General features: G+C 45.4%; 1 protein-coding gene across 1 annotated transcript; it reads right to left on the reverse strand.

Moving 5' to 3' along the window:
* Positions 1–2255: 2255 nt before the first annotated feature.
* On the reverse strand, positions 2256–24716 carry ttyh3a (tweety family member 3a). Its single transcript, XM_079746770.1, has 14 exons — positions 23765–24716; positions 22862–23031; positions 19158–19269; positions 18752–18972; positions 17292–17387; positions 16634–16706; positions 16395–16470; positions 14934–14989; positions 14092–14184; positions 12657–12749; positions 12009–12145; positions 9595–9777; positions 7339–7414; positions 2256–4765 (listed from the first exon to the last, which is right to left on the reverse strand). Exons 1-14 carry the CDS (start codon positions 23888–23890, stop codon positions 4694–4696), a joined length of 1584 nt encoding a protein of 527 aa, XP_079602896.1. The 5' UTR covers positions 23891–24716; the 3' UTR covers positions 2256–4693.
* Between the last annotated feature and the right edge of the window lie 624 nt (positions 24717–25340).

The following is a 25340-nucleotide window of genomic DNA, read 5'->3' on the forward strand; positions in this document are numbered from 1 at the left end:
CGTAAGAAGCATTTCAAGGTCCTGGAGTGGCCTAGCCAGTATCCAGATCTCAACCCCATAGAAAATCTTTGGAGGGAGTTGAAAGTCTGTGTGGCCCAAAAACATCACTGCTCTAGAGGAGATCTGCATGGAGGAATGGGCCAAAAATACCAGCAGCAGTGTGTGAAAACCTTGTAAAGACTTACAGAAAACGTTTGACCTCTGTCATTGCCAACAAAGGGCATGTAACAAAGTTTTGAGATGACCTTTTGTTATTGACCAAATACTTATTTTCCACCATAATTTGCAAATAAATTATTTAAAAATCAGACAATGTGATTTTCTAGATTTTTTTTTTTTTAATTACAGGCCTCTCATCTTTTTAAGTGGGAGAACTTGCACAATTGGTGGCTGACTAAATACTTTTTTGCCCCACTGTACATGCATATGTCTGTGTTTGTGCGTATATGTATTCGTAAAAGGTGCAGTGACACCCAGAATACAGCTTCTTCTCTTTTTAAACCCTCCTGCCACACAGACAAGAGGACAAGCCAGCCAAACACACAAAAAAAGCACACACACACACACACACACACATTAAATATCACACACATGGAAATGATCATTTATGAGTGTACTCTGTGTGCCATGCAGCTGTTTGGCACTGGATTGGAGTGGGCATGGAGTGTGTGTGCGTGTGTGTGTGTGTGTGTGTGGGTGGGGGGGGGGGGTGATATGGTTGGAGATGGGTCAACAGAACCACAGTGTGACCACCTGGCCCGGAGCCCAGGCAGGGTCAGGAAGTGTCTGCAAGGAGGGGGTCACCACAGTGCAGGAACACCCCCCCCAACACCCCTCGTCCATTCAGCCAGTCACCTCAAAGCATTAGTAATGCATTCCTCCACTCCAGCTACATGCAGCGTAATTCAATTTCCTAGACACTGGGGCCGTGTGAAATTGAATTCCTTCGTCTTCCCTCCTCATCAGTCTGGCAGTAGAAAGTCCAGATGACCACCTCAATGTAGCGCAGTCACCCCCAACCTCGACCCCACAACAAACAGAAGAGGATATGATGTCACATCTGTATAAATGTGTCGCCATCTGTCTGCGGACGGAACACGTGTGCGGAATGAGCTGGAATGAGCTCAGATGTACAGAAATCTCCCACACATTCAAACACATTCAAGAGCAAATGGCATGAGGTGTCATTAAGATAAATGCATGCAATCCAGCACACAAAAAATAAAGTCAAGTAACTAAAAGAGGAACAGGTGGTCCAGAACAATGTCCACTCAAAACAATGTGCATGTGTTCTGTTCTTTTTATGGACACCTCATTAGGCCCATCCCCATGAGAGTGGTACAATTATAAACTCTTTTTTTTTAAAAACCTTTATCCCAGAACCTTTTCTCTTCTTAAAATAATATAAATAGTGGGAGCACCGCACATGTGCCAGATGTTTATTTTTCGTTTTTCACTAAAACTATTAAACAAAAGAAATCCTCCCTATGACAACCGTAAGACTCCCCTCATCACTTCCCCCATCCTCCCCACATACCACATCGCCGGCACAACAGCTGGCCGTCGGGCCGCAGGAAGCAGACTGAGCCAGACTCCGTGTCCCGCGGATGACATGGCCCCCTCATTCGCCGTCTGCTCAGAGAGCGAGAGAGGAAAGGTCACCGAACACAACGCTTCTCTCTTCCACATGGTCAAAGGAACAGGCATTTGGGGGGCCCTCAGCCATGTTGAGGCAGATGTACAGAGTGCAACCACACAACGGCGGCCCCATGCCTATCACGCTAATCTGTGCAACAGCAGCTCTTCAGTGTTCTGCATCCGGGCTTGGTGGATAGTGTGGATACTGTAGTGGGTGAGGGTGTTTGACTCCCAGCTTGAAGGTTCTTCTGGGTAAGAAGCCATCTTTATGTCCCCTACTTGCTCCTTCATGACGTTTTGGAAAGTAATCCCAATATTTTGGAAAAAGCGGCTAAATCACAAAATCTTTGGAATTATTTTACCGACATAAAATATACTGGGATAGAAATACATTTCTAAACAACCTAAATAAAGAATTTCAGATGGTATTGGTCGTCTGTGAGGATGTGTTTGTGCTGCTACCTAGTGTTGTCAGGCCATACTGCTAGCATGTGGCAGCTGAAACAAACAGTTCTTTGTGAAGCCATAACAAAGGATAAAATGGCCTTTTTTCCTTTTTTACTGTCAATGCATTTAAAAACAGAGCAGCACATTACAGTTAAGATTTTGGTTTATTTTTTATTTTTTAAAACAGTGTTCAAGCTCAAGGTAACCACAGGTTTAACAAACATTTTTGTTGTCACAAAAAATATTTATAAAACAATGAGTCAGTCTCCACTGGTCTTTTCAGAGAGAGCGAGAGAAAAAAAAAGATGAAAGATGTAAACTATTCATTAAATTAAATGAAACGTACGTTTGCAAGATATTCTAAAATGCAATTTAAGAAACATTATCAAAATGAACAAAGCAAAATAAAAAAAACGTATGTTGTTTAAAATCAATTTAAAAGATTGCTTAAGATAATGTCAACTCAACCAAGATTTTACTCCATTTTCAAACATTTATATTCTGTACAACATCATTGCATGACAAATAAACAAAGTGTCCTACCCCAAAAACAGTAACATTGCGCCGGAATATTAACATTTGTATATTTTACAGAGCACAGAAGAGTACGCAAGTTTTTAAGTCACAATCCCGATTTCATCGCCCAGGCAACCCCGTAGCGGGAACTTCACAGACCTAGACCTAAGTGAAGACATAAAAAACGAGATCTTGTGCTTTGTCGTTTGGTCCAGTCCTACATAAACCAAAGAAGAACAAACTCCTCCTCGGGAAACTTGTACACCATGCAGAAATATGGAGGCAGTAGTAGCACAAATATGTCATATCTCACTTCAGATTCTTAAGGACTGTCATGCTTACGGAGGAAAAAATGACTATGCAGAGGATTCACATGAACTCTGGAGAGGAATACAACGACACAACAAAACAAGCCCCCACGGCATCCGTCCTGCAGGATCGGGCTAACTCGTTCATAACTCAAAATGCTAAAACACATTTGTGAGAGAGAGCCACCAAAGCGCCGGACCAGAGAAAACTTCCAGCTTGGCCAATGCATCAACAGCAAACCCAAACCGCATTCCATATCAACTTTCTTCAGGAAAGTTTAACCAAAGTGACTGCAAACCCAAACTCAAAAAGGTGTATTATTTTCCGTCTCGTGTATTATTTGACTTCTTGCATTGAAGGACAATGAGACACGCTTCGGTGCCGACAGCACTTCAGCAAAATTTTTAGATACAAAAAAGGGGCAGTTTTGAGTCTGCAGTTGCTCATTGTAGTTCTACCTGTAAGGCTGCAGATGACAGCAACATCATGACGCGCACTAATGTCTCCTGTCCGTTCGGTCCTCTGTAAGTCATCCAGTACAAACATTTGTGCTTTCTAGCGGTACAAAAGATTCTCTTCTGTAGTAAACGTGATCCCTGGTGGATACCACAGTACTGGGGGAGTATTGGGGGGCTGGATGGAAATCACTTGTGAATGCTCTCCCCAGATAAACCTATTCCACATATGAACAAAACAAAAAAAACGGTCAAACATGCATTCCAAATGAGCAAACCAGTGGCTTTCTCAACGCATCGTAAAAAGGGGTTGAAATCAGTTAAAGATCCCCACATGTAACGACATACTTATGGAAATAAAAAAATTCTCATTTGACCAGACATACGATACGTGTGCATGACTGCAAAATAACTGGTCCCATACAGTCCCCATGTGGGCACAAGAATAACATAAGACAGGTGAACGGTAATAAAAAGTACATGCTTGTTTTATATACCACAGTGTACACTGGGTAGTGGCTCAAATGGGAGTGGCTAACCTGAATATAGCAGGGTGGGTTGGGGGGTATCAAACCACCACCACCTCTCCCCCCCAAACCCATATCCGAAACAAAATACACCACGAAGCGAGACGATGGATATTCAACAAAGGTTGTCTGTTGTTACACTCCCTGAAACACAGCAACGATGGAATGGTGAGATACGCTCATTGGGTCGTGGGTGTTTTTGTGTCCTTTTTGCACCCTCTCTACAACATTTATAGACTAGTCTGGCATCAAGTGGAACTGCGGAAACACCAAGTAGTCATCACCGTCAAGTCCAGCATCTCGTATGGATTTCGGTTTGACTTGTCGGCTCGTCACATCCTACGCTAGGATGCATTCGTTATCAAAGAAACATCCAAGATTAATCAGAGGAAACCATTTTGCCTCTTTTTTAAAAACAATGAATCACACTGCAAATAAATCAAATTCTGCAATGTCAATCCAACTGCCTTCTGATGACCGCATATCAGTACAGTTGAATGAATGACCAGATTACTGAAAGAATGTATGAATGATAAACCAACAATGGGAGTTGAATAAACATCTGACGACCAGATGTCGGGTCACTCTCAAACATGTGAATGATCTGTTCCATGCAGTGTTTGTATGTGTATGAGTTTGCATGCGTGTGTGTATGTGCGTTTGTGTACACGAGTTTGCGCGTGTGTGAGGGTGAACGCGTGTATGAGTTTGCGTGCATGAGTTTGACATGTGCGTGCTAAGATATATGCACGTGAGTGTTTGTATGCATGGGTGGCCAGAGAGAGCGAGGCCAGGCGTGGTCTAGATTGCTGCGGGTTCGTCCAGCTCGGGTGGGCTGTTGGCCAGGTACTTAGCCCTCATGCTGGAGGTGTACTGCGGAGAAACACAGGACATAACACACAAGTTAGTTTCACTTGCATTTCTTTACAACTATTGCATGCATGAACTATTTTAGATCATTAGCTTCAACATCGCAGAAAAATGTTGAAACTGAATGAAGGTGATCTAGAATCTGACAATGTCGATGTTCAACAAGAAGTTTGTAAACTACAGCTAAATAGTGTCTTATGAATCCGTATTTGTTTTGTCGCCATCTTTCACAAGTAAAACTACATTGCAAGTGAGCTTTATTCCACTCCATAATCCGATATGATACAACTCTTCTGACAAGTTGCCTCAGACTCCCCACTCCTTACTTATGAAGTTTGCTTTTCATAAGTAGGGATGACCTCCAAACACCCATACCCCAGTTCACCAATGAACACAATCTTTTTTTAAAGATGGGGGGAAACAAGATAAGCTTGTTTGGGCCCTGAGATGGAATGCAGTTCCTTTGAAAATATAGCAGCAGTCAGTGTATTTTCTGCAGAGGGTAAAACATACAGTACATCTTTCACCCTCAGTTTACTACTTGTTCAATCATCGTGTGCCACCTTCATGCACACTTCAGCCAGGACCATGCGAGTCACAATGCAAGTGATTGAACTTCCAAATACGTACGGGAGAAATAACATGGTACATTTGTACGACAACACTCACCAACGAAAGTGTCATCACACAAACAAAATGTTGGGATGCAATTTGATTTATTTACACCGCCTGTACTGTAGTGGGAACATTGCACATCAAGATGATATCAAACTTACCTTGGAGGCAGAGTGGCAATATTGTTTTGATTAGTTGTGTGTATGCTACATTACATCATCAAGTCATAAGTGCACTCTACTCTGGTCCATTGGAAAGATTTACGGGCACTTTCATGTAGTGCCCCCTCGTTTTAAATGTATCAACTTTGTCTAGTTGAATGTGAAATACCTCCCTTCCGAAGACTAATAACCCATTTAGGGATGAAGAATGAATCAATATTAACCAATAAACCAAAGTACAATATTTTACAAGAAATCAATCTATACAGCCCCCCGGAATTTGCTTAAATGTACAGATAAACCATATCCTAACGTTGTTAATACAATATCCGCTCTGCAATCATAGTATCACAACAACAAATGCTGGGGCCGTGGGGATCCAGTTACTGAGAAAAAATAAGAAAATGGGAATAACAAACAGCAGTTTGGGTCAATAGTTTCCCAACGTCAGGTAGCAAAGGCTATCTCGTCATCTTGTCATAGTGATGTCTTTAGACACGCGGTGGTGTGGCGGTCTGGGGAAGAGGGGGTGGGTTGAGATGAACATGCAGCCCGAGGCCGTCCAGAGAGCAGGTGAGAGATCCCACCTCCAGGCGAACAGACCAAAAGAGGAGAAGGGAGAGGGGCGAGCCTGGGAGTCTGGCTGGGATGCGGACGTTAAAGGGGCTACTGGGTAGGCTAGGTTTGGGGGGGAGCTGCCATTCCAGGGGAAGGGAGGAGATATTGGGGGGGTGGGTGTCCACAGTCCAGCAATCAGGGACGGAGGAGGGGTTTGGGTTGGGGGGGGCTCGGGTTAGGTGGTGGTGGTGGTGGTGGTGGCAGGCATGAGTAGTACCTGTTAGCGATAGGAGATGGAGGTGATGGAGGTTACCAAAACGATCTGGAACTCCCCGAGGGCTTTAATTGCCAGCTCTGACCGCTGCTACTGTCGGCGGCGGTCAAATACAACTGGACGGATGTGGCGGGGGGGAGAGGACAACAACAACCACAAGAGAGGAGAGGAGGGAGAGAGAGAGAAAGAGAGAGAGTAGATACAACAACGCCGAGGCTCAGCTGGATACCAGGAGGAGTTCTCAGAAGGACGGCGGAGAAAACCAGGGGAGGAAAACCAGGGGAGGAAAACCAGGGGAGGAAACCAGGGGAGTAGTCGGGGAAGAGGGAGGAGGGGCGAGACTTAAGATGGGATTTGCGACACAAGGGAACTGCACGATATCAGAAACTTCCATAACCCTTGGGGCCATTGTCGCCTTGCGTCCAGAGTGACGGAGAAGACGATTGAGAAAGGCTAGGGCCGTGAGGGTATGGGTCAATGTTTTGAATACGGGTTCAATAGCTGCTGTCAACACCACATGCTGCCCTTGAGGAAAAAACTATTAATAAAGGTGGCGTGTGTTCATCTAAGGTCAAATAGGAGTAACAAGAAAATGACTAATGAACTATTAAATTTGAAACATACACAAAAAATAAATCCATAATAATAGCCTACTTTTTTATTTTATTTGACGTTTAACAACACCTCTCCAAAAGAGATGAGGGAATAAATTATACAAAGCATTGAACGAAGACGCGATCGACCAATGCAGACACACGCGTATAGACGTTTCCATGCTTCCTACGTGCACTAGGGAGACGCTGAGAGTCTGGTCAGCCTGGCAGGCTGCTGCCCTGAGAAGACCATGTGCTCGGGGAGGGAACTAATTACAGCCACGCCGTTCCTCTGGAGGGCTGGCCCACGGTAGGGAATCAAACAGGGTTGCTTTTTTCCTTTTCTACCCGGCGACGAGCGCTGGCTGTACTTACGGAGGGGGGAGGAGACTCTCGTCCAATCAGAGGGGTGTTTTCACAGCGCGGGTTCTGGAAGGCGGCGTTCTGGGCCCTGAGGATCACACACACATATTAATATAAAAAGAAGACAGCGCATGAATCCTTCTCCTTATTCACCCAAAGGCGAGCTACATAGAACATGTGAACACATCCCACTTCTCATATTACTTTGGATAGGACCATAACTAACTGAAATAAGCTCTTTAAACCAGTGTTGCACGGAACAGCAGAAAAACAAAAGTTGGACAATATGGATGTATACATGAATGGCGCACGCACACGCACACACACACACACACACACGCACACAGCAAGTGGGTTAACAGAGTCAGGGTGTCCGCCCTCAGCATGCAAAGGCCGGGGGGCCACCCGAGGTCAGCCCCCATCAGCCTCCACCCAAACCCCCACTAATCTTGCGGAGGGCCTTGGGTTTCAAAGACCGCCCAGCTGGGGAGCAACAGCTGCACGCGTCGGGCACCACAGTCAGTATGCACTGGAGAAGCGTTTTCTCCAAGACTGCGACCAAAACGGTGGAATTTGCGATCATCTGTTATGTATGTTGTATGCACGTTTTTTTTTTCCAAGGGGGCATCGGTGCCAGTAAAACTAAAAAGACGTATAGGTCATAGTTCACCCAAAACAGTATAATTGTGATAATAATGTGCCAATATTGCCGCTACGCCATGCTCCTTCCTAACAATTCAAAACAGGGCTGTTGTAACGCAGACATAACTTGGTGTTGTTTTCTTTTTCCCCATTGTCATTTTAAAAACGGTTTCATTGGAACAACGCAACAACAACAATCAGAACAATACTACATCACGAGTAGGTGCTGTGTGGCGTTCACTCAGTTACCGCAGAGCTACACACCAGGCGAGCACCGGGGTGCCGGGCAGCCAGTGTACCACGAGGCAGGGCGACTTTATTCATATAGCTCTTTTCATACACGAGGCAGACTCAACGTGCTAAGTGTAGTAGTAAGACAACGCACGTCGGCAGATTCCATTTTAGGTCTTGTTCCGTGTTCAATATGATGTGTGGTAATGAAGGTTTTGAGCAGTGCTGAATGCGGCCAATGTGTGAGCGCTCTCACTGGAAACACGACCCCTTTAAGTTCCAGTAGGGACAAACGGCTAAAAGAGTTGGTTTGTTCACTGTGCAAAGTGTAATGGAATGTAATGTCAATGAAATTACACAGCAGCACTAATGCTCATGCATTCAAGATAAGAGAATGCGAACACAAACACACACACGCCAGAAAAGATCAATCGTAATAGATTACATAATAACCAGCCTTGGACTGCAAGTGGGTCGAGATTTTTTATAAAGTAGGAGGGCGAGAGTTAGTTCGTGAGGCAAGAGACGTCAAGGTACTCAGAGTAAAAAAGAAATAGACTACCTATGCAATCAAATCTTTTTGTTTCAAGTGAGTCAGTCTTTAAAAATGAATGTACACAGATGGATGGTGCGTGACAAAGGCCACGCTTATACAGCAAAAAGGCGAGCCCTGCTCTTAGGAAACCCTTTGGGGTCCTTCCAGATTCAGTTCCCCTTTGCTCCAGAACCACGGCGGCACAATCACTACCGAATTTGATAATTGAGATTATTTTTCCCGATAATGGGGATAGCAATTATTCATTGCGATTAACCGATTATCGATTCAACTTGCCATCCCCAGGTGATTCCTCAGACAGACACACCAGATTCTAGCGCTCATAAAAGATAATTCATGTGAATTGTTAGAGCGCAAATTTTTAGGATTTAAGATTTCCCTCAACTCCCAACTTTACACTGAAGACTTTTAGCTTTTTAGCTTTCTCCTAAATCTTAAACAAATTGCACTTTCAACAATGCATTGTTTAAACTTTGCCTTTCTTGTACTTTCATTTACTTTTATGTATGACGATGTTTCTATGCGAAGCACTTTTGAGTCTGCCTCAAGTATAAAAAGTGCTATATAAATAAAGTTGTCTTGCCTTGCATTGCCTAATTGTTGAGTTGCTATTGTTATACATTTTTTATGTAACACACGTACAAAATCAGATTACACCATTTCCCCAATTATATTTCTTTGAATGCACAAACTGCGACCCTTAACGATGATCTCACAAAAATTGCAAATTCGATGAAATCACAAACAACCGTGCAGCCCTTCCCAAGGCTCCCTCGCTTTTCCACGGGGGGGGGGGGGGGGTCTTGTTATTTAAAAAACAGGCGGGCGTTCACACTCACATGTACTCGGTGACGGGGGCGTTGCTGACGGTGTGCGCGGCCGCGGGGATGCTGGTCTCGCTGCCGTAGCTGCTGCCACAGCTGTACAGGCTGGGCATGTGCACGCGGTACAGGTTCTCATGGTTCTGCCGGCCGCCGTGGCTCAGGGAGTCGTCCTCCTCCATGTCGTCGTCCTCCTCGCTCCTGGAGGAAAAGAAACAACCGAAACAAAACAGAAGTCAGACGTGCAGTTACAACCCGTCGCCACCAGGAGGAGCCCTTCGCCACTGGGAATAGATGATGGCCCTGGCGATACAAAAAGAAAGAAGAAAAAAAAAAAAAAAAAAACGTTTCCAGTGAATCAAATGTGGTTTCCTTTGTGCTTAATGCGATGGAAGACTGCGTCTAAAAATAGCCTCTCTTGGAACATGTAAAGCTCTCTTTATGACCGAGAGTTCTTCTGACACTTTGGAACCCGGTGGTTTTCACTGAGATCTGGTGGGAATGGTGGAGGGTTCAGTAACAGTGGCTCACATGACCAAGGCTGTTAGATAGCGGCAATAGAAGCACATGGTGCATCATGACTGCCTATGTCCCTGTAGTGTACAGTAACACAACGCCCCCCCCCCCCCCCCCCCCCCCCCCCCCGGGGCGTTGTGCAGCATAGCCAAACAATGACATCACCGCGAGCCAATCAGTGCACGCGTAATAAGAGCACAAACGGCAGAGCGAGAGATGCTGAGCTTTGCATTGTGGGGGCTCTTTAAATCAATGACTAATAATATTATGCTTCCGTATGTTCCAAATTTGCAGCAGTAGGGAAGGATTATATAAAGAGATGGACGGCTCAGAGGGCAGATTGAAGACAGTGGGGGAACAAACACAAGAGGGGGAACTAAAACAGAGGGGGGAGCTCGGCCAAATGACTTGAAGGCGTGATGCATGTATGCCCGGAAATGACCCACTGGACTCGATCAGGCAAGCCATATGTCCCCTCCAGTTAGGAGTGGACAGTCTCCTTCAATGATCAAATGTAGCACAAAGCCTTTTAATATTTTCAGTGTTAAGCCATCCACTACTTAAAGAGATACAAGTCATTTAGGAGCAGGAAGAAGTGAGTCATCTTCCTGTACATTTTCCTCCACCCTACCCCCCCATGTTTAACTATGTTTATTGAGCTTTAGCAGAGGAGTTAGATGGTTTAACCATGACAACATTTCGCTGAGACGGCATTATGTTTTAATCCGTTGCCAAACGAATAGTAATCTCACCACGGGGCGATGAAGGAAGCGTTAAGAGGACGAGTAGATTGGCCTCGTCATGAGTATGCCGAGCTCAAAGCCAGCACGCCCGGCCCCCTTAAATAACACCGTGCCGCAGGCCTAGCCGGGCAAAAAGCCCACTTCCCCAAACCCAACGTTGCGCTCAAAAGGAGAGAACGGAAATCGGATGCGTTTCATCCCGTTTCCACGGCGAGCGACCCGTTCCAAAAGCGCGCGCGCACACACACACACACACACACACGTCGGAGGTAGGATGTGGAAAGATTCTTTCCTCCGGCCCGGAGCAATTAGGTGGGCTGACAGGAAGCGGTGTCTTTAGAGGGAGCAGCTGGCGTGGGCTGGCCTGTCTCCAGCTGCTCTGGGGAGCACACAGCCAGTCTATCATCAGCGGGGAGAAAGGCAGACGCAGCAGAGCCCCGCTCGATGGGTTCATCCGGCGGATCGTTAGGGCTGTCTGCGCTCCGATGCTGCTGAAAACCACCAGAGGGGCCTGACCCCGTGCCACGACTCTTTAAATGGAGTTTATGAAGAGGGCCGGGCAACTACCGTAAACCCTAATCTTTCACTTCCCCGTTTTAATATTGTTTACTCAGAAAGACGAGGGGTGGGGATGGCTTTTAGAGCTTTATGCGGAGTCACTTTTCTTTTCTTCCTCAATTGGACTGCTTCCGAGTAAAACGTGTATGAAGCAACAAAATACAAGTGAAGTGGGATCATACGTCAGGCTTTAGATGACCACAATGGTGAATGAGGATATGTTATTGGCTGGAATATAAACTGGCCCACGCATTCATCACTTCCAAAATAAAGAAACTGCTTAAGAGAAGTTGGATGTATTAGTTGGAGGTCAATTTGCGATTCAACACATTGCCAAATAGGCAAATAATAAAACTGTACAAAAGAGACTATTACAATACTGTTATTCAGCAGATACTTCAATACAAAGAGATTTACAGGGAATTGTATAAGAGAGGGTGAGGCATCTTGCTCAAGGTTGCCCACAGGTAGAATTGACATTGCGATGACATTGGGGTTCAAACTCGAGAATCTTTCGGCTGCCAGTCACACACATTGTGACACCTGGGGACAATCCTGCCAACTGAACCAGGTGGAAAACGGATCCATGTGAGCCAAAAGGTTGGCATGCATTACCCTTTGCTGTGCCAGGTGTGAGGGACGCTGCAGATGATGGAGGTGAACATGAGGGCCGTGACGAAGGAGAAGAACAGCAGGTAGATCAGGCCCTCCAGCCCGTCGTAGCACAGGCCGGTCATGGCCTGCACGTAGTCCTGGAGAAACATAGAGGGGGGAGGGGAGGGGCTTTGTTGAGGCACGTGCTGATCAAGGTTAAGACGATTAAGATCAGCTTTTTGTTCCAACAGCTTTTCATTTTTTGTTTATGAGAGACCGCGGCTGTACAATGTGCCCACATTTTGTCACACACACACACACACACAATAATGACTAATGAAAAATGATTTCATAGGGAGATACTCGGAGAACATTGACTTTCTCTCTACTACCACAAAATGCATCATGCGATAATGGAAGACCCATTTTGCTTAACCAAAACCAAGAAACTGCTTTAGCACCACACGTTTCCGTTGAAATAAACCCTCATTTGCGAAGCATAGTTATGTGGTGTGGAATCATTTATGATGAGCACGGTCGACGATACTGCGGCAGTGGACAACAAAGAGGGAGGACGGTTTGAGGAGACTGAGCAGGGCATCCAACAGGAGCAGGCCCACACAGTGGCGCTGTGTGTACAGACAACGCCCTGTGTGTGTGTGTGTTTACCATGTGCAGGCTGCGGCAGTCCACCAGCGCCGTGAGCTGATGCAGGCCGATCTCCGTGGTGTTCAGGACCCCCTGGATCTGCTCCAGATTCGGCTGGAGAGAGAGAGAGAGAGAGAGAGAGAGCGAGAGCGAGAGAGAGAGAGAAACCCTAAGAATCGGCGGATGATTAAAAGCTCCAGCAGGAGGTTCAGAGGCTTCTTGTGTGCCGTTCCTCTCTCTGGTGTCTGGAGAACGCCTCTACCTAATGGTCCAGCCCTGAGACCACACAGAGGGGCTTGGTGCGTGTTAGAAGGATTGGGGAAGTGCTCTGTGGTACTGTAGGTCTGGGTTATATTAACAAAGCCGAGAGAGATAATGCGAAAAGGCCTTCACACATAATGCATAACATCATTGTTGAGAACAAGGGCTGTTTCTTATCTATTTTATAGATCGTAAGATACCAGTCAAATAAGGTGAATTGGTTTGAGCCTCTTAAAAAGATACCTAATATCAATTGAATTAATTGATTAATCAAGGAAAGATGCTTTGAGTATGAAGAGTCACCAGGAATGCTAATCGATCTCCTCTACATGTCCTCCGGGGAAATTCCAGCTGCCCTTGTGCCTGTTTACTACTCGTTGTAGTAGTACTACTACTACTACTACTACTACTCCTACTACACACGTCCCGTGACGCCGTACACACATTCTTAATGACTCGGCACATTTCTCTGTGCGGGCGAGCGAGCTCCGCTGATGAAGCACGGCTCGCTCTCCCCGAGCTCATATCCCCTGCCCCGGCTGCAGTCCCATAACACGTGTGGTGTGTACGGGCCAGTGAGAGCATAATACAGTGGCAGCGGACAATAGTACAGTCCCTCTAGTTCCCCCCCCCCCCCCAGTCAACAGGCCCTTTATGTAAACAGGTGCGGGGGGGGGGGGGGGGCGGGGATGTGTGTGAGTGTGAGTGTGTGTGTGTGTGTAAGTCTGTCAAAGAACAACAAAAGGTGTAGGTGTAATGTACTGTGTGTAGCGCGTCGTTTTTTGGCGATGTTGGGAAAGCATGAAGACACAGGCCATGGTGAAGTGATGCCAGGGCTCTAAGCCGACATTCTTGTTTTTGTTTTTAAGGAGCACTGTGCTCCTGAAATAAGTCTAAAAGATAAGGGGCACATAAATTCCTGCGAGCGTATATAATAATAATAATAATAATAATAATAATAATAATAATAATAATAATAATAATAAAAATTAAAAAAAAAAAAAAGAACTCAATAAAAAAAAAAGAATTCTCTCCAAATTTATTTGGGCTTTGTGCGTCGGCAGGTGGGCACCTCTGTCTCCAGCTGCTTATGACTCAGGATGGAGCTGGTGTAGAGCCCTGGTGATGTAGCTACATGCTGCTGGTGGAGTACAGTACAGTGGAGCACACACACCACACACACACACACACACACCTTGGTGTCCGCGTAGTCCCTGGCCGCGGAGCGCAGCAGCTCAGACACGTCGTCCTGCATCTCTACCAGCGCCTTATGGCTCCCGGACAGCTTCTGCAACACGGGGTTAGAAGGAGATTGATATCTAGATATAAAACAACACCACCCACACATCAGTCTGGAAGGGCAGCAGTCTGCTATCGAGCGGTTAGCGACCGTCGCTGTCCCGTCACTCAGAAACGTCCCTCCCCGCTGTCTGTGCACTCAGAGAGGTGCTGGTGGCGGACGGCGGGTGTGTGGACGGTGTACTTGTGGAAGCAAAACGCTGTGCATTATACATAACCCGGCCTCTGGCTGCCAGCGGCCTAAGTGGCACTCAACGCTTTTCATTAATTCATAAAGGCCGGGAGGGTGAAATAGATGATGAATGATTTCAGGGGGCAATCTGTTGTTTTTTTGTTGTCTTGTCTCCGAAAGGATGTTTTACAGTAGCAACATTATTGAATCTGAAACTAGTTCTGTTATTCTCGTATCCAGTCCTGCATGCGTTTTTGTTTTTTCCTTCTGCTGACGAGGTGGAAGGGAATGTACTTTAGTCTTAAGAACGAGAACCGTTCTCTCCAGGGCAACGTTTACTGGGGCAGAGGTGGGGGGGGAAATCACTCACGGCGTACCAGCCGCAGATCATAAACAAGCTGGAGTCCATATGCACAAGTGTGTACACTTGTATACGCCATCATGCAAATGTATGTATGAGGGCGGACTGCTACTCTTGATGTAAGGAATACCACAAGATCCCCCAACATAAATACGGCATTCATCATCTTTTATAAAAAAAAAGGTTAAATGTCAGTTCCACAAACCTGCTGGAACGGGTTGGCTTGCTCCACATTGCAGGTCAGGTAGTACTGCAGGATTTCTGAGGGAGGGGGTTGGACAGAGAAACACAATAGGCGTTTGAGTGCGTGTCAGCCGCAATGACAATAACTCTCACAACCATACACTTACGCCACCAGTTTAACAAACCAGATTTGAAAAGGGGCAGTTTTGTGTTTAAACATGTGACTTTTGAATGTGTACCTTTGTGGTGGTGAACACCCAACCCTTCCCATTGACTTCTGTTGACATGCTCCGCTCATATTCCATTGGATTAGAGGCATGCCGCGGCATATTCATTTGGGTTGTATTGTCTTTCATCACAAACGCAGACTTAAAAAAAGATTCCCAGGCCCACATTTAGTTTGGTTTCGCAGACTTGATGCTACTGCTGAAGCCTGAGGAAAACCCGTGGTGGAAAAGGAGCCCCAGCGGTAAGGCCTTGAAGGAGACATTTCCAATCAAAACATCCACAATGCCTTTTGTCTTGCCATCTCGCCATTCTGACACATTTTAAAGTCGAGCCGGTTAGCAACTTAACCAAAGACAAACAAAACATGGACTCATCACCCGAGATAACAGCGAGCAGGTCACGTTCTTCAGGAGTACAAAAACAAGAAGATCATAAACCGTGTCTTTACTAAACGCACACACGGCAGCAGAGCGGGCGTGTGTACGTGAAGCGGAAAATGGGAGACAGCAGGGGGGTCACATGCATGGATGAACCCTGGGGCGGGGGGGGACAGGGACCGACGTACAGTACTACAGCAGCAGTGTACAATGTGAGCGCACAATAAAAGAACCATGGAAATCGTGCTTCGATTTAGAAAGGCAGCCATGCACCAACCACAGCTGCAGACCTCGTCTCCATTATTCTGGCCCGGGCACAACGAAATGCGCGCCCCGTTGTATTCCCCCCGCATAGAATTAGATGAGAGGAAGAGCGGGGACATGGACACACTCACTGTGGAAGCCTGAGGGGGTCTTGATAAGGGAGTGTGTGGAGAATAAAAAAAAAAAATGAATCGCTGGCTTTTATTTTCCAAAGTGGCCTCGAGTACAACAGAGGGGCCGAACACGCATACTGTGTTCTAATTGGTCCACTCGCGCTCGCTCCGCCCACTGAGGGAGCAGACTGGTCGAATAATTACTGAAACCGCCACACTGGAAATACGAGAGTTATATATGGGATATTCAACCCATTAGCCCGTTAGCCAGAGACGCAGCTGATCATTCATTTTTTAGAGCCCTTTTTATGGCCCCATTGAAAAGACAAAGTCCCCCATGCCTTGGTCCATAAAACAAGGGCCTTTTTTAAGGATAATCAGAAACCACGGGGGCGTGGAGGAGGCACCGGGCTGCCTACGCAAACAGTGTTTTTTACCGTTCAGAGCTGGGTGACATGAAAATTAAAAAAAGACAAGCGAAGATTAGCACATCGTTTGTACCTTTTTTCATGACGCCATACTTTGCAGCCAATTCGGTCACGTAAAGTTGCGGGGAAACGCAGAAATCACTGGAGGCCTGGAAAACAAAAAGAACAGAGAATCTTCTTTACCACATTCAAATTTTAACAAAAAATAAGAAAAAAGAATGAAACCGAACAATAACTGCAACACCCAATGGTGCGGGCTTGTTCTATGCTCTCCGTGGAGACCAGAATCCTGGTTTCCATGGAGACACTTACCGCGGAGACGGCGAGCTCCAGGCCGAGGGAGGCCCAGCTGATAACCATGGCCAGCACTGCAAACAAGCACACCCTGGGGAGGCGGGAGAGCAGAGGTGCACAGACATTTACCAATCATCCACAAAGTCCACTTTTCTGAGTTCTGTAAGCATATGGTCTCTCCTGTACATGTTCTTGCATCTGCATTACTGCTGATGCCTTTTATCCATCCACATGTGTTTTCTTCGCTCATATTGGGTTGGGTTGGTCGAGGCCTGGGTCCTTAAATGACCTCCCTGGGAACAGTAAAGCACTGAACCCAATCTCCTCTACAGTGAGGGGAGGAGGGACCCTGGGAGATGTGGAGCATTTTTCCATCAAGTATGGAACACATAGGTGGGGTCGGATGCAAGCCAATTCATTTTCCAACCAAGTGTTGTTAAGTTTGGCTTAGGGTAAGTTGTCATTTTGTTTAACATATCCAAGTCATATATCCCTGGATATTTTACGCAATAGTTTTACAAACCCTATTATCATTATTGCAAAAATAATGTTGCGTCTTTGAAGACATTTTGGTGTCTTTCAATTTGGCAAACAGTTTACAAGCCTCCTTTTACTAGACACCAGCATAACATATTCCTTTTAGTGGTGCCAGGTGTGCCATTCGAACGGTACTCACCCAATCAATGTTCCTTTGGAGTTGCGGATCAAGCCAAACAGCACCAGAAGGCAGATAAGGACATCAAACAGCAGTAGGCCTAAGTAGCCCAGCCATCTGTGGAACAAAACAAAGAAAAGATAACCATGATGACTTCAATTAAATGAAGGCAGAAGCACAATATAATCTAGAACATAGACCAACAAACCAGGTTTGGCTCCACCACACAGATTGCTATCACATCTATACTGCACTATATAGATCAATGAAATAGATCACTCTTTGAAAGAGAATATGGCCAACAGCAGAGGACCATATCCATCGAATGTAAAAAAAATTCTAGACAAACTGAGGCCTTACAATTTTCCTAAGGAGCACATTTATCGGCCAGTGTGTAGTATTTGTGTGCCAGGTTATAAAGTCGACCTGCCAAGGTGGAACCAACCCTTTGCTCTGTCTGTATTAGCAGAGTGTGTGACGTGACCTCATTGTTGCAGGAGCAGGTCAACCAACAACTTGAATTCCAGTCACGCACGCACACGCACGTTATTCTGACACTAACGTTGACTGTTGCATTGGATACGTAATAAGCTTCCCACTGACTCATGGACTCCAAAGCCTTGCTCCTTCTCCTCAACAAAAGCCTTTGACGTTCCACTTTTGATTTATTTAGAGATTGCAGTAGCGGTCTTGGCTAGCATAGCCAAGAGTAGAGAAACACTGGTTTTAATGATTCGAAACCAAGCCTTTTCAGCCTTATTGTTTATGGATTGTATCGAATTGTGCTGAGGGGGATTCGGTTGTTTGGTGCGGTCTATTCCAACACATGGCTTTGACATCCATGCCCTGGCTGTGTTGGTTAGCTTGAGTGTCACGCCAGAGGCTCAGTGCAATGTTAAATAGCCTAAATGCTAATGTACAGAAGTTTTTTCGCATCCGCTTTCTCGTGGCAATCTGACATTAACGATCCAGAGAGATTTAGACATATGCATCGTTTGCAAGCAAAAACATGCGATGGCCTGACAGGGAAATTGAAAAATTCAGTTTGCGTCCCTGATCTACAGGAATGTACACGGGATAATGTGGTGCATGGGACTAGAGGGACAACAGGAATGAATTTGGAATAATTCAGTTCTTCAACTCCATGAAGTATAACATAAGTTTCTAACAAAAAGGAACACATGGATGTGTTCCTTTTGGTTAGAAACATCTGTTCAGGTCAAGGGACAATAACCAAATCTACAAGTCGGGACTAGGATCACACTATCTTGAGCATGAAGTCATAATGACATCACCCACAAAACTGCTGATGTGGTGCTTGTATATCGTTCATTCCTATTGCCCATACTTCATTTCCCATCCGGGATTCATAATAGAACTAGCCGTCATTTATTTGATTTATTTGATGATTTAATTATGATCACTGCAGCGGCACATGGTCCGGTCCCGCTCCCTCCCCTCAAACCCCCTGACAGCCGTACCTGTACCAGTCGTAGAGCTCCACCTCCGTGGCCAGGGCCTCCAGGGAGACGCGGCCGTGGTCCCAGAAGGTGATGCCCGCCATCTGCTGCACCAGATCCTCCAGCTGGCCCTGCAGCTTCCGGGTGATGGAGAGGTAGTCCGTGTGCTTGGCGTACTGCACCTCCAGGTACTGCAGGTCCCCCTCCACCGTCTGGTTGAGGGAGAACGCACCCTCCGACACCTGCGGGCAGTGGGGGGGCATGGTTCAAGAGATTAAATCCAAAAAGGGCTGCGCCGCTAGGCATTGTGGGAAGAACTGCAGGGTGGCCGAACAAGTTGGACAGTGTTTATTAAAAAAAACAAAAGCAACATTGTTTTTATTTTTGGTTTTGCGCAATTTGGCAGTTTGATCATTTCGGGTCTTACCAGTTTCTGTACCCCTGTGACTGTGCGGTTGGCATGACGCAGGGAGTACGTCAGGCGGTTCACACCGTCGCACGTCTCGCTGTTCCCATAGAAACCGACGGCTATGCCAGCGCTGGGGGCAGACAAAAGAACGGATAGGGGGGAAGAGGGGGAAAGCAAAAGGGGAAGAGAGAGAAGGGGGGTGAGCCAAAATAAAGTAGGGGAGATGGCAAGCAGGAGGAGAGGCATGTGAACCCCACATTAACCCTGTCAGTCCAGAGGTCTGTGAACAGACAGCATTGAGCTCCTGTGGCGCCATGGTAACCCGGAGGAATGGGCTAGCGATGCTGCGTGGCCCACACTGCAGAACCCAAACAAAGGCAGCACTGAGAGAGCCGACCAGAGCCCCGTTTGTTGTCCCTTTACATTGAAATGGGAACCGTTTAGGAAATAAAAAAAGAGCACAATTATGTAGAACATTTTTGACCAAGGAGAAATTTGACCAAAAATGTCCCCAGCAGGACCAACCCAGGTTAATCAAGCAGATGTTTTCACCTCGTTGAGGCAAGAAATCACACAATCGTACAAGTTGCAGATTTAATGTTGGCTGTTAACCTCCATATTCTCTGCGGTGCAAACGAAACCAGAGCATGAACAACCCATCTAAAATGTACAGCAATCAATTTACTTAACAGTCGTTGACTTCACTAATTCACTTTCCTGGTATGCGTAAACCTACTGTGCAAATAAATATAATTCTGTTTACAATTAATATAGATTTGTCTATACACATCCCTTCAAACTGTATCTATTGTAGAAATAAATAACATTAAAAACAACACCACACAACATTATACAGCCAGTCTCGTACAAAGACACTGGCCCCATGCAGAGAAGGACTTTCTGAAGCACCACGTTGATAACGGAAGTACATTGAGCAACGAAAAAAATAAATGGAGAACATTTTTGACCAAGGAGAAATTAGACCAAAGATGTGCCCGGCAGGACCGACCCAGTTTACACAAGCTGATGTTTTCTCCTCGTTGAGGCAAGAAATCACACACATGTACAAGTTGCAGATTTAATGTTGGCTGTTAACCTCCATATCCTCTGCGGTGGAATTGAAACCAGAGCATGAACAACCCATCTAAAATGTACAGCGATCAACTAACTTAACAGTTGTTGTCTTCACTAAGTCACTTTTGTGGTATGCGTAAACCTGCTGAAAAAATAAATAAAATAATATAATTATGCTTCTGATTTACATCAATTTGTTTATACATACTATATCTATATTGTAAAAATAAATAAAGACAAAACAACACAAAACCACATTATACAGCCAGTCCATTACAAAGAGACTTGCCCCATGCAGAGAAGGACTTTATAAAGCACCACATTGATAACGGAAGTACAGTGAGCGACGGAAAAAGTGAACCAACGCTGTTTTGTGGCATGTGAATGGGCATGTCGATTTCCTGAGTGTTACTAATCTCTTCCTCTCACACTGCTCGCAGACGAGTAAAGATACTATCAACATGAGAACCCCCATTTTTATGGTATCACCACAGTGAGACCTAAAGGACAACTCGGCTTAATGCTTGAGAGTTTTTAAAGGAGAGGTTCTTGCTTGGTGGGGGTATAGCGCTGCCTACCAATCAGTCTTCCTGTTTACAATAACGCAATCCTATTGAATAAAGGATTCAAGGAGCCTTTTGAAAGGTGTGTGTGTTTGTGTGTGTGTGTGTGTGTGTGTGTGTGTGTGTGTGTGTGTGTGTGTGTGTGTGTGTGTGTGTGTGTGTGTGTGTGTGTGTGTGAGCGATTACTGGGGCACACAGAAGAAGTGATTACAAGAAATAGAGGAAAACTTTTCATCAGGGCTTCACGTTGTTGGTTTCACTGCCAGGAGAGAAATGACGCAATGGACTCAACCAAGATGGCTCCCGGGTGAGCCATCAACCGACAAATGAGGCCCAACAGGAAATAACTGAAGCCATGGTCTCTAGCTAGAGAAGGAAACAAACACTGAACAGTCTTCACTTGTAAAATGAAACAAGGCTCCCTTTTCAATTTAAAACACAAAAGTCCACAAGAGGATTCATGTCACCAAGTATTGGTATCATGTCTCACATTTCAAAAGTTTTGGTGTTGATGGTCTTAGAAGGAGAGCCTAACGATGTTAAAACAAAGAAGATAAACAATGGAGAGGTTTTGAGAGTGTATTTGGAAGATACTAAACAAATAGAGAGGTACGGGGGTTTTATTGATAACATTATTTAAATCACTATCTACTGCTGATACGTGAAGATAATTTGAATCAACGACATTGTTGAAATGTTACACATTGAGAGACTATAAATAACAGACCCCCATGTGAGAAAATAAGGAACCTGGCATTCTCTTTTGCTAGTCAAACAGCTGAAGTGAACACCCACTGACCAGAGGTATACAAGAACAGCTGTGGAAGTAGACAAGTGAGGACCTTTAGGACCAACCTCTAAGCACTACATTAGACCTCGACATTGTCTGCCACACCACTCCTTGTAGACCTTAAATTACACACGCAGAGTAATAGACCATCCATCAAGATAGCCTTATCGTGGCACTTCAAATGTCTGTATAAGGCTTGTATTGACGTGTACATTATTAAAACTGCAATACATTTCTGAATAATTTAAATCCTGAGGATATCAGTGTTTTGGTACATCTACTTATGTTAATGAGCACAGGCCCTGCTTTCAACTTCTGTGGTTAAGCTATTGGTGAATCAAAAATACTTAGGAATTGCTTAACCTGAAGAAACCTTTTCAAAAATACCTTTGCAAAACCAGCATACCTTTGCATATGAGATATGGCAGGACTCAATAACAAAAAATACTAATAGGACTTATACATAGCACCAAAGCCTTCCCAACGGTTATTTGAATAAATTATATTGAAATGTAAATCAGAACTTATGGCAATAATTGAGTAACTTTTTTAACTTGCTATATGAATTTGTGCATGCCAGTGAGTCGAATATATATGTTGGTAGAAGGATAGTCCAGTGGTTAGGGTGTTTGGGATTCAAACCTATATCTCTTCAGATTCAAAGTCCCAATGGCAGTCTAGCAGTTACAAATCCTGCTTGAGGATGTCTTCCCCCTATCTGTTCTGCAAAATGACGAAATGCTGATGCAGATGCAGATACTGCAGGCGCCATATTGCCAACATTTTGGTCAAATTAGCAAATGTTAATGTTGTCTATATTTCTGAAGGCCATGGCTATGGTTGAAAATACGCTAAAACCAAGTTGGTAGAATCCTACCAAATCCAGCACACATCACCCATCAGCTCCCCAGGAACCATCCCTTTCACGTCTATTGAGCCGAAGTTGAGGAGGCCCTCAACTTTTTAATTCAGCTGGGAAACACTGCTGTCATCATCAATGGAAATTAGCTCGACAGCCACCGGACAAGGTGCAACCGATGGCTCTGTCTAAGGTAAAAACTAAAATCGCTTAGCTTCAACTCTCGAAGAAGAACGCTAGCATCAACTGAACACTTTCTCATAAACTACAATGTCAATCTTTGAACAAGAATGGTTTTCCATGTACAACGAAAGGTTTTGTGAGGACCCTCAAGGGGATGACATACAACGTTGAGTCGACTTGACACTGATGGCAGACGCCACCCAGCCTGCCTTTCCGGTGGTCAAGCACCAGCCTTATCAATGCGATGGCTCACCTGCAGACGAGCGTGGCGACGATGACACACCAGGCGGTGCAGCAGCAGTCGGCCCTGGCGGACTCCTGGCTCTTGGTGCGCCGGCAGCACAGCCAGAAGGAGTAAAAGAGCAGGAAGACCAGGTCCAGGGCCAGGCAGACCAGAGCGATGCCGGCCAGCAGCACGATGGACTTTGGGAAGGGGGGAACACAGGAGGTCAGAGGTGAGATTATTCATGGCTTAATGGCGTTGGAGGTTAGGGTCAAATGCCTGCTGGAACTTTTGCAAGACAATACAACACAAACATGGGACGTATTGGATCAGCTTTTGGATGTGTTTTTAAACTCTCACATCAGTAAAATATTAAATACAAGGATTTTACCTACAGCTACATCAACAAGTGGTTATTACAGTTTTGACATTACTGACTTGACATTTACAAATAATCATTGGAACGGCATAAATAACAACTTCTATGAAGTACACCTTCTAGAAACATTGCCTTTATCACCATGTGTGGTCATCTCTTCCCCTAAAATAAAGCTGTGCATCACTCATTATTGCCTTAAGGTTTGATAAACAATACGGCATCTTGAAAACAAGGGAAAGCACGGTGCCCTTGGATGACCTCTGATCATTTGCCCAACAGCTGAGCATCTTGAGCTGTTCTGTCAGACGTCATGACGTAGCCAACAGCAGCCACCACGGGGGCCAAGTAAGAGAAACACAAAGCTTTGCCCCTGTTCATGCAATGCGATTCACTGTTAAATGAAATGTTACACATTTAAGTGGGTAAAGTAATACCGATTAATTCAGTAACTTGATACATAATCACGACTCTCGTTTCAAAACAATTTGTGGTCACAATAACAATGGAATCAAGGGTTCTGTGCTTCTTGAGCCAGCCAAAACAATTCAATTTACCTCCTGATATGTTGGATCTGCAGGTTGAAAATCACTGCTGGTCTGCTCGAACCGGAGGTTGAAATGGGGAAGTCTGTGCAGGAAATTCACCCACCATGGAGGTGAGTAGCTCACAACTGCTGCCATCGCCACTCAAAAGTCAGTGCCGCTGTTTAAGGAAGCAGCTGGGCTTTTAAAAAGGGAGGGTGTTGCCAAAAGATACTTGTCGTGAATCTTGGGAGCTTGGGATAACGATGTGGTTGTTGTTGTCATCAATAAACCCCCAGGTTAGATGACTGACATCCTGAACGCCATGCAGAACAAGTCACAGATGGTTGTTGTTTGTATCAGTACTTAAGGACCACTGTCAAGTGTCTTCTACTTACTATAATAAAATAAGCTACACGTATAACGTGACATGCCGTTTAAGCAATCTCAGATGAACACACGCAGATAAACCAAAGCGGGTGAATTCGCTTCCTAATCATACATCAATGAAGAACTGCGTCCACTCACTGGCTTAGCGATAGCATGGTACCTTGCTAGCGGTTGAGCCAGGATTAAAGTATCCTGTGTGACCTCAGCCGAAGTGGGACGTGGAATAAGTCGAGATCCCAGTGTATAGTGGCTTATCAAGTGTCCGCGACGTGTTTCAGTTTTGCTTCAGACGTCCCCAAAGTCATCCGAAATGTCTCTTCCTTCTTTTCGCTAGCTGGGTTAGCCTGTAGCTAGCTCTGTGGGGGTAGGTTACTCCGCTGATGATTTGTCATCGATGCAAATAACGGAGTCCCCGTTGTTCCACTTTGTCGACATCTTGGTCTTTGGATCGATCTTGGCTCATAGAGGGAGATATTTATGCAGTTGACTCATGCCATCTTTCTCCATTGGTTTCAACCACGAAACGGTGAACGAGAAAGCGGTGGAAGAGCTCCTCCAAACATTGAACAACACAAGCAGTAGAGCCAGACTCTGCCTGCCGAGCACTGCGCCCAATGGTGGAGCTGGCAGTCGAATCGTCAGAATCAATCACACGTTAGGATGAGAGAGGATGCTGAATTGTAACGTTATCCCGGTCTACTGACGTAGAATTTCCGGTGTCTTACTTCCTAAGCGTGTAACGACAGTCGAGCTTAGAAGAATAACAACAAGACGATAAGAACAACGGCAATAACAATAAATGAGGAGATTTTACGAATAATTTGAAAAAGCTATATCCGAAACCTTTCGAGCCCTTTATCGAAAATCCCTCCCTCTAACCCCAAAAACCCATGTTACCAAGTCCCGCCCACTCTCCAAAATAACGCTTATTCGGGGCATCCTGTTCCAGGGGGACCGCCGGGATATGAGAACGCCTGGGAACGCACACACACAGCTCCACAATGGAAGTGGCGCCCCGAAGAGGCAAGACTGCGCTACTGACGGCGACGGATTAAAAAAAACAAATCGGAGGGTTTCGATATTCTGCCATTCAGCATTAATAGCGGAAAACACCACAACACAGACCAGCATACATCTCAACTCAGTCAGAGGCCTACCAACGTACCATGATAAATGAGCCAACATTTACCCTTTCTGATATCCCGAGTTATAAGGTGCA

Source organism: Pollachius pollachius, assembly GCF_949987615.1.
Source record: "Pollachius pollachius genome assembly, chromosome: 11".
Taxonomy (NCBI): domain Eukaryota; kingdom Metazoa; phylum Chordata; class Actinopteri; order Gadiformes; family Gadidae; genus Pollachius; species Pollachius pollachius.